Source organism: Myxocyprinus asiaticus, chromosome 21 (genome assembly GCF_019703515.2).
Source record: "Myxocyprinus asiaticus isolate MX2 ecotype Aquarium Trade chromosome 21, UBuf_Myxa_2, whole genome shotgun sequence".
Lineage (NCBI taxonomy): Eukaryota > Metazoa > Chordata > Actinopteri > Cypriniformes > Catostomidae > Myxocyprinus > Myxocyprinus asiaticus.
The window spans coordinates 22,929,895-22,945,814 of record NC_059364.1 but is presented as its reverse complement, the minus strand read 5'-3'; the positions used below and the strand labels follow the sequence as shown (position 1 = coordinate 22,945,814).

The 15,920-nt window shown below is 36.4% G+C and overlaps 2 protein-coding genes across 2 annotated transcripts; one reads left to right on the top strand and one right to left on the bottom strand.

Moving 5' to 3' along the window:
- Positions 1 to 2,643: 2,643 nt before the first annotated feature.
- neurog3 (neurogenin 3) lies at positions 2,644 to 5,775 on the top strand. The gene is made up of 2 exons (XM_051648428.1): positions 2,644 to 4,198; positions 4,287 to 5,775. The coding sequence occupies exon 2, from the start codon at positions 4,296 to 4,298 to the stop codon at positions 4,971 to 4,973; it is 678 nt and encodes a 225-aa protein (XP_051504388.1). The 5' UTR covers positions 2,644 to 4,198; positions 4,287 to 4,295; the 3' UTR covers positions 4,974 to 5,775.
- Positions 5,776 to 6,344: 569 nt separating this feature from the next.
- On the bottom strand, positions 6,345 to 13,404 carry LOC127412256 (PDZ and LIM domain protein 1-like). Its single transcript, XM_051648480.1, has 7 exons — positions 13,186 to 13,404; positions 10,731 to 10,882; positions 9,043 to 9,130; positions 8,092 to 8,276; positions 7,656 to 7,801; positions 7,301 to 7,418; positions 6,345 to 7,047 (listed from the first exon to the last, which is right to left on the bottom strand). Exons 1-7 carry the CDS (start codon positions 13,276 to 13,278, stop codon positions 6,861 to 6,863), a joined length of 969 nt encoding a protein of 322 aa, XP_051504440.1. The 5' UTR covers positions 13,279 to 13,404; the 3' UTR covers positions 6,345 to 6,860.
- Positions 13,405 to 15,920: the final 2,516 nt, after the last annotated feature.

The window sequence follows — 15,920 nt, the reverse complement described above, 5'->3', positions numbered from 1 at the left end:
CTAAAATTATACGTAATAACAATTATATATACATTCACTGAGACCTTTATTAGGAACACCTGTACACCTATTATTAATGTGATTATCTAATCAGCCAATCGTGTGGCAGCAGTGCAATGCATAAAATCATGCAGATATGGGTCAGGCGCTTCAGTTAATGTTCACATCCATGTTCACGGGGGGGGGGGGATCTCAGTGATTTCGACTGTGGCATGATTGTTGGTGCCAGACGGGCTGGTTTGAGTATTTCTGTAACTGCTGATCGCCTGGGATTTTCATGCACAACAGTCTCTAGAGTTTACACATAACAGTGCCAAAAACAAAAAAACATCAAGTGAGCGGCAATTCTGCGGATGGAAACGCTTTGTTGATGAGAGAGGTCAACGGAGAATGGCCAGACTGGTTCGAGCTGACAGAAAGGCTACGGTAACTCAGATGACCGCTCTGTACAATTGTAGTGAGCAGAATAGCATCTCAGAATGCACAATATATCCTTGAGGCGGATGGGCTACAACAGTAGAAGACCATGTCAGGCACTTTATTAGGATCATAGTGTTCCTAATATAGTGCTCAGTGAGTGTGTATAAGTCCGATGTTTCTGCATCCTCTAACACTTTTTTCTTTTAACATAAGGATTTACAATTACTCTAGAATTTTTTTCAAAATACAGATAATAATGGTTTTGTTTTAAGGCACTTACATTTGTGGATTATAACATATCCCTAAAATAAAATCATCATCCTTTTTTCAGGGAGGATACATATAGCATAGACCTTCTTGGTAATCATTTAATTAATTTTTTATTGAATTCCTTTAAATTAAATATTTACTTTTTTTAAATACTATATCAACTATTATTATTATTGCATCTTTAATTTATTATTAATTGTGATTGAAATTTTTAATCATTTGAAAAATCACATTTAAGACTAAAAACTATGTCTGATCTTTAAATCTATAAATTCAGATAACTTTTTTATCTGGTTAAGCAGAGACAACACAGAAAAATGAGTCATATTCAATGCATAAAATACGTTATTTACAATACATGATTTTCTACTGAGTTGGGTTGGTTCTAGTTGCATTGGTGTTCGCTCTTGGATAACTTTTACAGTATGTTTTGGTACTGTTCATCATGAGCTTTTAACCAAATGACCATTAGGTGGCGCTAATGATGCTCTTCAAAATAAAACAATCAACCGGTTATTTTGCTGCTCTGTTTTAACCCTTCATTTTAACACATTTATAATTAAATAACGATGTTCTCTTAAACGGCGAGACCATTTATGTTTGAGAAAAAAATGGGTTCTGGTGGGAGAGAGTGGCACGAGGCCTCTTTGTCAAAACCACAGACAAACACAACGTTTTGTTGGCATTAAATTAATTGTTTGTTTGTTTGTTTGATTGATTGATTCTTTACCTATTTTTAAGGCAATTATGTTTTCAATGTTTTTTCAATGTTCAGTGTGTTCAATCCAAATCATAATTTGGTTTTACAACAATAAAGTATCAGGATAATAATTAGGCTACTTTTATAGTCTTGGTTCAGACTGACCAAGACTCAAAGTTTTCTTTTCTTTTCCCTTTTTCCAGATTCAAAGAGTATACATTTAATTTCAAGCAACTTGGCTAAGAGAGAATGTATGTAAATGTCATTATAGGCCTTTTTGAATATTTTTGCTGATATGTGAAATGAAAAGAATAACCCTGCGAAATGTACCTTAAAGTGAATATAGGCCACGGTGTGTGTGGGTCAAGGTGGTATGTGTCTTAAAAAAAAAAAAAAAAAAAAAAAAAAAGAAAGGAAAGCTACCATGTTTATTACCATACCCAACAAAAAATAATCGGTCTAACAATAATAATGCAACTAACCTGTAACACCTGCAAACTGTTGAACAGTTGCCTAAAGATTATGACAAATTTATAGTTTACCAAAGTGACTTTACTCTTACTATTTTCTCCCCATTTTTTCTAATTCCCATTGAAAAAATAATACAAATTCATCTTTTTTTTCTTTCTTTTTTTTAATAATGGCAAGTTACACCAATGTGAGATAAATTCGATTCAAGCCACTGAATATGGCACTATGTGGAGAAAGGCTGACGTGAACCGACGCATTCACTGCACCAAAGCTTAATTATTGAGTGTGACCCCCGATTGCTCAAACCAAATAGAGTTTTAGCAAAAAGCTCTTGGCTATTCAATTATAATTGGTGTATTCGGTCATAACAAGCATATGCGTTTTAGCACAATGGGTGGACTCTAAAAGGAGCCTCAACAGCACATTAAAACTGCATTACTTCTTCTAAGAAGTGTACTCAAGATCTTTCTGGTCTCGATGCGCACACCGTTCCAAAAGCGCACACGTCTCCAAAGGTGCACGTTTTACCACACAAAAGAGTTTACATTGTTTGAGCTTTAACAAGAGGTGTACATATGGCATCCGGGTTCTAATTAAATGTTTTTAAGTTGTTGTTTTTTTCTTCACGGTGAAGTTTCCTTTTCTCCTTTACGTGCAGCCTTTTCCGTGTCTGAACAAGAGAGAAGAATTAAATAGCTTTTCTGCCAGTTTGGGACAAATGGATGGCAAAAATCTGGTCTGCGAGTTTTAATCCTTGATTGCCTTCTTCAGATGCCCTTCAAACAAAGGCTGGGGATGAAAATAAAGCCCCACCTGGTACTTCTGTTTGCTAAAATAATAAGAAATAGATTTTGTCTGATAAATAATTACAACAGATTGTAAAGTGCAGCAGTTGAAGAAGTATCAATCAAGGGCAGGTATCACCTGCTCTTCATTTATTGTTAAATATTGTTAAATCGTGTTCTTAGCGATATCTAGGATGTCCACAGCAGCAGGTCGCCTGTGTTTGCCCATACTTTGCATAACAAGCAAGATATTACTCGACACTGATAAAAATCGGGGGACAAATCTGACAGTCCCAAACCCACACCTGTCCCTCGATATCCCAATATGGATTTGGCATCAAAAGTTATTTGTAAAGCGGTAATATGTGGTTTACTTTGGATAATTTCATGGCCTTTACAACAGCACCTATCTCCTTGGCTTATTTGTCCACTTTATTGAAGCATATGGTTATCAGATACCCTACAAAATACATATTTAGTTAGACTGCCGATGGGTGCCTTTGTGGACACTTAGGGACCATGGTAAACATTTTTCGCCCATAGCAGTGCTCTTAGTCTCTCCAATAAATGAAGATTTATCAAGACTTGGGGCCAAGTGTAAACTCGTGCTACCCGACCACGTTGAAAGTTCTTTAGTTCGAAACTGTGATCATACATTTGATGCGCACTTGATCTTCTTAATAACTGACTCCATTTGGAGACTCCATTGCGCACGCATTTTATTTTCTATGCATAATTTTCAATACACAATATTCTGTGTTTTTATTGCGTTAGGGACAGTGACATGAACTGGCACTGCCCATATACACAAGTTCTTACACATTTTTCTTTAATGAAAAAAATAATAATTTTCAGCCTTTGTGCCAACACACATTTTACGCACAGAAATATCCTAAAGGTATACACCGGCAATGACAATGAAAAGGAATAAAGTCTATTTTTCAGCTTTGAGAAAATATAATTTATTGTAAAGGAATATACAGATGCTACTAAAAATCCTGAAAACCTTTGTAAACAAGTTATGTGAATAATACATACATGGCCAGTATGTTAAACATTGAGAACACTGAGTCATCCGTTGCGCTCCATAATTAAGAATATGCATGTTCACGTTCAATTACTTTTTACTACTCGTAGCGCCTGATGCTTGAAGAAAAAATATGCATTTTTCATTAATAAATCATGATGAATATGGAAAAAAATATCCTCTTAATTAACCATTTTCGTGTTGAAATTAACCTATATTAATTGTACTTTGCTGGCGACAAAAAAACTACAGCCTATAGAAATGTGAACTGACATTGTTTCCTCCTGGCTGGTAATTGAATCGTTGAAACCTGAAAGTAAATTTTAGAAAGTGTTCTCTCAGTTCTGATTGGACACTTGACCAAATTTGTTTGTCCTAGAGCGCAGATAGGATAAAGGGACATAAATGACGAAGGGGCGCATCACCCTCTATTGTCTCTTTGATTTATATATTGAGGGAATGAACACGGTGCTGTAGACCAGCACTCTCAAGGAACCTCGGTTTCACTGAGCCAGGCTGCAGAAGGTAAGCAATAGAAATATTATAGGCTATGTTTCTCATAGTTTCGATTTTACGCGTGACACTGGGTTCATCCTCTTGCATTTTTATGCAGGCCTACAGAATGACCCCCAAATCCACGTGCGCTTCAGTAGGAAGAAATGGGACCTTTAAATCTAACTGGAGTTCAACGTTAGATCTCACACCAGGATCCCTAAACATCACCACAGACCAACAAGTCAACCTCAGAGAATTTGAGCCTGGTAACTTAGACTCGTCGACTGAAGAATGCTCTTCTACGTTTAGTGATGACAACACAAGTAAGAAAAGCCCGAAGAAAATGATGCCAGGTAAATCACCAAGCAAACAACGTGGCAATCGCAGAGTGAAGGCAAACGACAGAGAAAGGCATCGCATGCATAAGCTGAACTCCGCGCTGGATACACTGAGAAGCGTGCTTCCAACTTTTCCTGATGACGCGAAACTGACCAAAATCGAGACTTTGAGATTCGCTCACAATTACATTTGGGCATTGGCAGAAACACTGAGAATTGTAGACCACGTTCGACACATTTCAAATCATGTTAGAGATCAGGAGAACCTCACGGTGTCAGGTGTGTGCTTGGATATGCGTTACAGCGCGTCGGGTGCTTGCATGTCCAATTGGCCCTCCGCAAACTCATCAACAAACTGGCAAGAAACACAATACCACTGTACTGATTTGTTTCTGGAAAAATTTAACTGCAATTTTCAGGAAAATTTGACATTTCGTCTGGCTGGGGAAAGCGTTATCTGCGAGTAACAAACTGATTTTTCTCGCAAAGCAGAATTGGCGAATTTCGGACAGAGACAGAGGTCTTAAATAGACAAATGTTAGCTTATTGTCTGTGCCTATAAGTAAACACAGCATTTGGATTTAATCATTTTAATATCCCAAATGTATTTAATATTATAATATTATATAGTATTTAATATTAGTTGATTTTCCAACTTTTTAAATCTTGTTGACAATGATTGACAATAATGTTTTTTATTTTATTTTATTTTTTGCATAGGTAGCCTTTTCATGTAAGTTTTTGAGGCATGTTTGTCATATTCACGTTCAGCAGTGGTGCTGAAATTGGACGCATATTCTAGATTTCTGATGTAAAATATCCTCAAATAGGCCATACTGTTCCGATAAAGGGCTGTGGAGAGGATATCACCCGAAACACAGATCATGCAGTGTCCAGAGTCCTGCATTTAAGCTTTTTGAGTCAGGTCAGGCATTCCGCAAAAACAATTCATTTGGATGTTTAGCAATTTTCATAAAATACCCACCTCTTCTGACACTACTACATTATACTAATAAGTTCCCTTAATTGTATTGTATTAATCTGCCAATATTTATTTATTTATTTATTTTTGCCGAAACTACTGCCTTGGTCATTTTTGTAACTGATAGCTATGGGAACTGATTATAAAAACACGTTGATGAAAATGGGGAATAGTCACGCCCATTGACGGCTCTCTGCTCACATAGAATTTTGTTTATTCTCTTATGTATGCTATTTATTTGTATAGACTTATTTTTACCCCCTGGCTGTTAGTGTTTGTACTGTTGATTTTTGTTCCCTCTATTTTATAAATATATTTTATTCAATGTAATAAAAAAATAAAAAAAACCCGCCCTTTTTTAACTGAACGTGCTTTCCACAGAAAACACAGAAAAAAAATGCTCAAAATACGTGCAGTTGTACAGAACCCGAGACTACTAAAATGCAAGGAATTGCAAAAATAGTAGCCATTTTTTGCATTGTAATTCATCACATCTACACAATTTGACCTATTGAGGTTAGTGCATTAACATTCAGTTTCTGTGCGTATATGTTGCATTACTTATAAACATTGTTTAATTAATATATTATTTTCATAATTAAGCTTTTAGGGCTATGTTAAACTTTTAAAACACATTTTTTTTTCTTTTCAGACATATTAAATTATGGCAATATATAGCAATTTATATCGAATTAGTAAATGCAGTTGGTATATAAAAACATTTATTTATCCAGAGATAGTTATAACAAATTTAAAGAAAGGCTTTTAGCAGAGTGACACTGACAATTATTAAGCCCAAAGATTAAAAATAAAAGACTGTTAAAACCAAATATTTAAGGAAATGGACCATAAGACATTTTAACAGATATGCAACATTTTATTTCTCTAACAAGGGAGTTATTTTCATATAAAAATATGGGGGGTGGGCACATACATACTTGGAATAGACTTTACATACAGATGTGCATGAGAAATATGACCTTAAGTACTTATGCATACATTCAGTGGTTAATTATTGAAAACTTATAACTAGTGCAGTATTTGGTACTAGCATATAAGATACCCTAGCACCAATAACGAGAGCCGTTTATACTATGATATATGTATGCAATGACAAAGACAATGAAATGTATGATAACAAATAGCACTTCACCTGGACAGACTCCATATTCACATAATATGTGCTGATTACTCTCGCCCATGCCCATTGAAATCCATGCACTAATAACTGTGCATGTAAGAGTTGTTATACACATGAATTTACCATCAAAGCAGCATCAGTAGAAGACTATCCACATAAAGTGTTACAGATTTCCTATGGAATTCCCTACATGAGGGAATGTGCAGTTTAAAGCAGCATTGGAGGAACATTCTACTTTGGAAAGACAGTGATGACATCATAACCCTCAGGAGGAGTGACACGTTCACGTGCATGCTTCTCGCAGTAAATCTTGTCCTCGACAAAAAAGTGTCCTTTCTGCTTAAGGTTGATCCCGCAGTCTGTGCAGACATAGCACTCTGGGTGGCGAAACTTAGCTCGAACTTTGACCATCATTCCTCTTTACAGACAAATAAAGAATACAATTAAGAGTTAGTCAAAATACAGCAAAACACCATTGGAAATCTCTCTACCAAAATATAATATAGTTTTGGATTTTAGACTATGTCTAAAGCTGTGAAGAGTTCCAAAATGATCCATTAGATGGCAACATCTGTATAATGCCACAATTGCACATGTTATGATGGAATACACGCAAATATGTGTGACCTATGATGTTTCTGACAAAAATTAGCAAAAGATGGGAAACTTACACAATCCCTGAACCACATTTGTCACAAACTGAGAGCTTTTCGGCATTCCCTAATGAGGCTCCAATTTTCGTGGTGGGGGCCTTTACACTCCTGAAGCCAGAGGGTTTATCTGAGTCATCTGATGCAGAAAAAGAGAGATCCTTTTTTTACAAGCCTTTTTTACAGGCACAACCATCTGATGCAGTTTAAAAAACAGGTTTCACAGCAGTGGCCAAAGACATAGAGTTAGAAACTGATCATTACTAATAACAAAACCCCCAGACACTCATTTTGGGAAGAGAAGCAAATGCCTGATGACCTTCATATAATTCACACAGAATGTAGCATTGTGTGCAAGGTGTGTATGATATTATACCAGTTTCCAGGATCTCTTGCAGAACTTTAAAAGAAGCAGACTGGCGAGGAGGCTCATTATATTCTTGATTGTCCTGCAGCATTTTGTACACCTCAGAGTCAGCAGGTAATGCAGGCTTTGGCTGGCCTGGTCTTGAGGCATCTGAGCTATAAAATAGGAAAAAGGTTAGACGTATGACAGCCAAAAGACAAACAATGTTATCTCAGAGGTGTTATAGTATTCAACCCAGTCCCAAATGGCAAGTTTCAGACAGCACCTAAGACAACCATAAATTCAAATAACAATACTAAAACAACACAGAACTGGAATTCAGGAATGAGTGCAGCACATAAATATCAGAGTTCTCAGAGCAGTGAAGAATATGAATGATGCCTTATATTAGGCAACAGATCTCACAGTCCACAAGAATAACAGTGATTGTGTACAGCAAGCTTACTTCCTACTGCATTCATTCGGCACAGCAGATGTCTTGACATCACCCACTGTACTGTTTAAACTCTTTATGTTTTCGGAGGAGTACAGGCCAGCAGGATTATTGTACTGGTTGGTGACCACCCTTGGACTGCCAGAATTGAATGGCATAGCACTCCTATTATGAGCAGAGCCTATATGTTTAATCTCCTACAGAAAAAAAGGCCAGTTACTCTTGAGACTTGGTATCTGAGGAGCAAATAAGGCAGGTGTTGCTTGCCTACATGAAAAGCATGTCAAACAGAGGCTTGCAGAAAATCACAGCTTTAAAACACAACAATAGAAACAAAGGCAAAGACATTACATCATTATATAAGACATGCACAGTGGACTATATAACATATCTATTCAGACAAGAAAATATATGAGAATCAATCATTATTTTGTTTATAACTGTGAATATTTTAACAAGGCTAATGTGAACAAAGACCATAAAACAACAGCAAAACAGACACGAAAAAGTGTTGCCACATAATGACATTGTGAAATTTTCCTCTGATAACTCATTTAGCAACTGTTCCTTATGTTTAAACACACACTATGTTCTATAACACTCCTCTGTATGAGTCAGGAAACATTGTTAACACCACAACTATATAGTCAAACTCAAAACATCCAAATTTGACCCTAAATTTCCAACTTAGCATTCAGGATGTGGGTCTTGCATCATGGTTTTGGCTGATAAACTCTGTTTTCCATGGAAAAGGCTTGTTAGGGCATAAACAATGATTTCATTTTGGCAGCCTGCAATGCCGAGCCTTTATTTGTTAAGCAGCTATGTAAAAGTCCTGTTACAGTATGTACAATAGTCTCATGTGCTATGCAGGGCTATAAAGCTCATTTGAAAATTACAGAACCTAGACTAAGGTTCATTTAAAAATCCCTAAGCTCACATCAGAGTAAAGCTGAAACACACCTGTGTGTCTGTATTTGCCAGATTCATCTTGTATGGATTGGTCTTTCCTTCCTCTGTGGCCAGTGGGGACCACATTTTTGATTCAGATCTACAAAGAGAAAAACATGAAAGGCTTTCAGACAGTCAATCACTAAATTGTTACAGTGAAAATATAAAATGCTTTCAACATGCTACTGCAGCAGCATGGCCAACGCCCAACCCATCACATATTCATTTCCCAGCTAGCTAGGATTTACTACACAGCTTTTTTTTTTTTTCCTTTATTAAATGGGAATCTACAAAACACTACAAGATGGCCTTGAATACAGGGGCATATTTTAATGAGGAGGCACCCGGTTCCCTAGGCAAGAGATGGAAAACAACACTTTCAAACAACTTAGTGGCTCTTTATAATATAAAATGTGTTAGTGTATTGGTATAGATTTCATTTAGCATGCAAAGGGACCCAGGTTTGAATCCACACCTAATATATATATTTAAAATAAAACAAGTATAATTGCGACTAAATTTGACAGCCAGTGATCACCATGCATTTTCTTTTGTATGTGTATGGAAACAAATATATTTATTTTTTTAAATCCTTTAGTGTTTCTCAGGGATAGAGACATCACATACGACACATAAGCATTGGTAGATGACAGAATGTTCAGTTTTAAATACAAAATTATCTGCAAAAGGTGTGACTCTAGTGGACTGACTAAACTGACAATGGGTTACAAGTTTTCTGCCAATGTTTTTGACAAACACAAACCTACAATAATCACATACAAATATTTATTAAGTTGCATTAAAAATGTACTCGGCTCAAAAATCTGAGGGGGGCATGTGCAAACAAAGATTTTCAGATTCTCTATAGGTCCATACAATGCAAGTGAATGGTGACCAAAACTTTGAAGCTGTGACCAGAACTCCAAAAGCTCTAAAAAGGAAATAAAGTCAGCATAAAAGTAATCCATAAGACTCCAGTGGTTTAATCCATGTTTTCTGAAGCGATCCAGTTGGTTTTGGGTGAGAAATAGACCAAAAGATAACTCCTTTTTCACTTATATCTTGACAGCAGTCTCCTTTGCGATCATTATTTCAAGCTCGATTACAATTCCTAGTGCTTAACACATGGGCAGAGCGCTAGATGGTGCTATAGGAAGTGTAATCGTGTGTGAAATCATGATCGTGCCAAGAAACTGCAATGACAAGATGTAATGTGAAAAAAAAAAAAAGAGTTACATTTTGGTCTGTTCTCAACCAAAACCAACTTGATCGCTTCAGAATAATTGATTTATTTATTGATTAAACCACTGGAGTCGTTTGGATTACTTTTATGCTGACTTTATCTCCTTTTTGTAGCTTTTGGAGTTTTGGTCACCATTCACTTGCATTGTATGGACCTACAGAGCTGAGATATTCTTCTAAAAATCTTAGTTTGTGTTCAGAAGAAGAAATAAAGTCAAACTCATACACATCTGGGATGGCATGATGGTGAGTACATTTTGCCTTTTTGGGTAAACTATCCCTTTAAGGATGTTAATCCTAGAATGTCTTGTAAAATTTATTTAAAGGCAACTGGAATTTACTTTCCATTTTTGAAGAACACCTCATGCTTTCTGCATACTCATAGCTAACTATACCTCTTTGACAATTCATATGATGATACACCTCCACATGTCCCCTTTTACAGAGTAACCACCAACCTGTCAATTGAAAGCACCATTTCCTCCATGCAGCCTTTGATTTTATTCTGTGCTTCCAGGTGAGTCATGCCATCTGTTGGCTCTCCGTCTATTGCCAGTATCATGTCCCCAATGCAAAGGTCAGCCTGGGCTGCTTTACTTCCCGGAGTAACCTGAAACAGTTATTTCAGAGAAAACACATGTTGGCTAGGGCTGTTACGTATCAATGATCACAATATGACTAAATAAATCACCCATTGTTGCTTTGGAATGAAGTTATGCAGTTTTCCATCCCAAACTATGAAGGAAATATGTCAGTATGTTGTTTTTTTGGGGGACAGCTTTCACCTGTGACACGATGACTTCCCCCTTTAAGTGTCAGGATTCCTTTAGGCATCTAGTCGCGGTTGAAGTTACAATGGTAACGTAATACGTCAGTTGGAAGTGCACGCATAGGTGTCATATTTCTATTAAAACAGTCACTCATAACATGCCTGCATCATTAATTTCCATCCTAAATAAAGAGGAGGCTTAATTGTTCAACATGATAGATAATGAAGCATGCCTCTCCATCACATACTTCTTTGCCCAATATTTTGGAATTAGTCAATAATTGATTCAGGTGTTGTTTAATAATTCCTAATAATTTACTAATTTGACCGAGACAACAAAAGGTGAAGGTAGGAAAATGCAGCAACTTTAGTTATGGTTAGTTAAAGAGGAGCCTATATAGGTTGGACATGGCAGAGGGTCAAACAACTTTTTTAAATAAGCATTTCTCTCTAAATGTGAAGCAATTGGACTCCCATTCCCAAACATATGCCAACTTTTTGCATAACCGTGACAGAAAAGATACTCGAAAATGAACTGATATTTATGTTAGCTGACCATCTGTATTTCGACAATGTTAAATGTCAGTTAACTTCAAGACAATCTTGAAGATTTTCAGTGATAAAGTGATAACTTGAGCCTACCAATCTCGCTTTATCCACTTGGGCATTGTTTTCTTCATTTTAATGCATTTAATGCATATTCCTTTTTCTGGTCTGCCCCCCAGAACGCATCCATCCTCTGAACATTTTTGTCATGTTTTGAGCAACGTCGGTAGACAAAGGGTGAGCGGTAGCTATGAAGGTACCTCTTGATCAAATATAAAAATTAAATAAAAATACATATTTGAACACATTTAAAATTCTATTTTTAAGTTAGATAAAATAGAAGTTAAATAAAATACCTCATTGCATTATTGTTTAAAATTGTGCTTTTGGTAACTTGTAAGCAGTTAGTTAGTTACTTGTAATGAAGTAACTAAGTAATGTCATGTCAGCACCACAGGTTATTTTCATGGTGAAAACAGAGTAGTTTAAAGCATAATTACAAAAAACAACAAACTATCACAGCACTGTAAAAATATATAAATAAGAGATGTAAGACGTGAGGTGAAGACAGCATCTCTCAGCGACAGCGAACGTACAACAGGGGAAATAGAAGCACGCGTCCTGCAAAACATTATATCCAGCCAGTGCTGCGAACAGTACCATCATTGGCGGGTATGGTACTTTACAATTCAGGTCCAGTATTTCGCAAACACCCACAGCATGATTTTGGGGAACTAAGGAGGAGGGAGATATTTGATGAGCAGGAAGAGGGTGTCTGTGGTACATTAACAGAAGCAACATAGTCACTGCTGGAGACACCAGCAGGCTTGTTTACGGGCACTAAAAACCTATGCATTGCACAAAAATATCTCGTATTACAGTTCTCGCTCACTTGACATCTCTGACTCTCTGGTTTTTAGCAGTCGCTTCCTGAGTGTGTCGTTGCTTTCGGCCAATGACAAACATAAAAAAAAAAAAAAAAAACTACACATTTCTGGTGCTATTTTGTGATTGGTTGGGGCGGTACAGCCCAGCCTCAATGTTTGCAACACATAGCCTGCCCCAAAATTGCTTTAAACCAATGCATAAATCATTAAAAATAAAATATTTTATTTAATGCTGTGATTGCCAAACGTTTGATTGGGTTGGCAAGATTCACGTTTGGGTGGGCTCAGCCCACCCCTGCCCATGCCCATGCCTACGCCTACATGTGGCCGCGCTTGTAAGGTATTACAGGAAATTTGTGTGGCGCCCCTGTGGCATTTGTGGCATTCCCCATTTTTGCGCCCTTTAGAGCACAAGAAAGAACGTGTTCGGCCCCTACATATTTAGATTTTTTGCTTTAACTTCCATTTGTTTTATGAGACTGGCACTTAAAACAGAAGCGCCTTTAATCCAGGTGATGGTTGCAACATTGTTTCACGTTCTGCTCGTTACGGTCACATTCTTGAAAATATGTTCGTTTCGACAGGAAGCTGCAAGAATGAGGGAACTTTATCCGGGGTCTAGTGAGTATGAGATACAGCCTACTGAAAGCCATCTCATTTGTGTTAAATTCAAAATCTAAACACAACCAAACAAGCCGAAAAATGTCTTACCCTCGAGATAGTCAGGGGCTGTTCGAAATCTTTCCCCCCGACCAGACGGAACCCCCACGGCCCAGGACCTTGTAAAACAACACGTTGAGGCATTATACTTCCAACCACGTAGCCTAAACGGCTGGTGTTCTCAATCCTGAACCAGTGCACTATAAACTGTGGTATAAAGTCTTTAGTTTCTTAACTGTAGTGTGACAGGGCGTTCACATTTTAGAAATGATACTAGGGCGGAGCTTCCTCAAAAGTGGACGAATAATCTCAGGTCCCTGTGCTGATAAGAGTTTATTTCCTATGTTTGTTTAGGGGTGGGCCGTTACGCCATGATATATTGAAGTTTACCATGTATGGAAGAGTTAAATCCTGGGAATTGGAACGTGCCACTCCCCAAATTCAGTCGAATTCCTGGCAGGAGATGTCTATGCGCTCAGCTCACAAGCATCCTTAAAAAGTGGAATTAGTTTAGACAAAACGAACACAACAGAAGTACAATGTAACTTCTTTGATTTACATACAATGTGCAGTTATAGGCCTATACTTTTGTATTAACAATTTAAATACCTGTGGATACAGCACGTCAAGGCAGCTGCCCATATGAGAGTACACACACACAGACACACACACACATGTTGGGTTTTCATGTTTTATGAGGAATCTTCATAGACATAATGGTTTTTATACTGTACAAACTTTATATTCTATCCCCTAACCCTAAACCTAACCCTCACAGAAAACGCATTTTTACATTTTCAAAAAACATTATTTAGTATGATTTATAAGCTGTTTTCCTCATGGGGACCAACTGATTGTACCCACAACGTCGAAAATTTCAGGTTTTACTAACCTTGTGGGGACATTAGGTCCCCACAACGTAGGGAATACATGGACACACACACACACACACACACACGTTGCTCAGCTATCTAAATGGGGAAACACCATAGACTTTTTTTTGTAAAGCTAACTATAATTATTAGAAATTAACCCTAACCCACATGCTAAACCTAACCCTAACAGAAACCCTTTTGAATTATTAGAATTTTAAAAATCATTATTTTAATTATGTTTGAATCTTTTTTTTTAAATTTATTTTTATTTATTTATTTTTCTTTTTTATGAGGGCGTCCCAAAATATGCCAAAGCAATGTTTTGTCCGATTTGGCTCACTTTTGGATACAGAATTGTCCCCAAACTATAGCTAAACAAGCACACATACACAAACACACACACAAACACAAACAAAGGTAATCTCTCCCCCTACCTTTAACTAATACATTGCATTACTTGTAACGTGTTACGGTCTGACATTTCTATTTCACGTGTAATTACTGACTTCATAGAATACTATTTCCGCTTGCTTGGCCTCGGAGGCATCTGCAAGTTCTACAGATATTTCCCCATGCTTTCTCTTAGGCCCTTAATAAAGAACAAATTGGAAGTGGTCCCTGATTCAGTGGTTTACCTGTATCTAACCTGTTCTCTTTGGGAATGTGTGTCCTTCACATTTTTAAGTGATTGATTGAGATGTTCCTGTTCCTGGGGATCACCCCTCTGATAATAGCTGAGTTCAGAATGGTATACTACAGTACTACTCTTACTATTTCTACCATATATACAGGGTTGGGAGGGTTACTTTTGAAATGTATTCCACTACAGATTACAGAATACATGCTGTAAAATGTAATTTGTAACGTATTCTGTTAGATTACTCAAGGTCAGTAACGTATTTTAAATACTTTGGATTACTTCTTCAACACTGGTAGATTTTTTCACTTGTTTTGACTATAAAAACTCAAAGACAAAATACACATGTTAAAAATACATTCTCTGAAAAACCTAAATATCTTATGCAGTGTTGTTTCTAAAACAAGATAAATCAAATTGATCTTGTTTTAAGGATTTTTAGATATTTTTACAGGAAAACAATACAAAAATTATTATCAAGAATATGATTTTTGCCCTAATATCAAAGGACTGCAAAGAAACTATGATCTAATGTGAATTTTCTTGATAAAAAAATATGATTTTGGCCTGGTAACGTGCATGTAAAATGGCTAGAAATTGCATTTTAGGTTAGTATAAAGCTGACAATTTACACAAGGTTTATTTCTATTTCTTCTGCTCCAAACTTACTTCAAACTTACTTCTCTGTGTGCTCGTATGACTGTAACACATCATAAGAAAGTGTTTCAATGCTGTTCAGATGCACTTTAGATCACATCATTTAATGTATAAATGTTTTCCATCTCTGAAAGGACTAAATATTAAATGAAACAAATGACAATAAAATACAAAGTAATCTCTTCAGTAATCAAAATACTTTTTGAATGTAACTTTATTCTAATTACCAATGATTTAAATTGTAACTGTAGTGGAATACAGTTGCTTATATTTTGTATTTTAAATACGTAATCCCGTTACATGTATTTCGTTACTCCCCAACCCTGCATATATACAGTATACAGTATACACATAAATGTGTATGTGTACTTTGTTTTTGTTTTTTGGTCGCAGTGTATCAAAATTGAACAAATGCATTTACTGAATATTGATGAGCAACATAATTTGTGTAAAAAGACATAATTATTAATAATAACTTTTGATTTTGATTAAAATCCTTTTTTTTCTTCTTCTTCTTTTTTTTATGTGGCGAGAGGGCCTTTTACACCCAGACTTGGGGGTTATAGTGATATAATGTAATAAGGGTAATAGTTATAGAGCAAAATTTGTCAACTTTG

Excerpts from the sequence above, each read along its gene's own strand:
- neurog3 (XM_051648428.1), top strand. The coding sequence starts at position 4,296 with ATGACCCCCAAATCCACGTGCGCTTCAGTAGGAAGAAATGGGACCTTT.
- LOC127412256 (XM_051648480.1), bottom strand. The coding sequence starts at position 13,278 with ATGCCTCAACGTGTTGTTTTACAAGGTCCTGGGCCGTGGGGGTTCCGT. Across the intron at positions 8,277-9,042 it reads TGGCAAATACAGACACACAG|GAGATTAAACATATAGGCTC; the intron begins GTGTGTTTCAGC and ends TTTTTTCTGTAG. Across the intron at positions 7,048-7,300 it reads AAATGTGGTTCAGGGATTGT|AGGAATGATGGTCAAAGTTC; the intron begins GTAAGTTTCCCA and ends TTGTCTGTAAAG.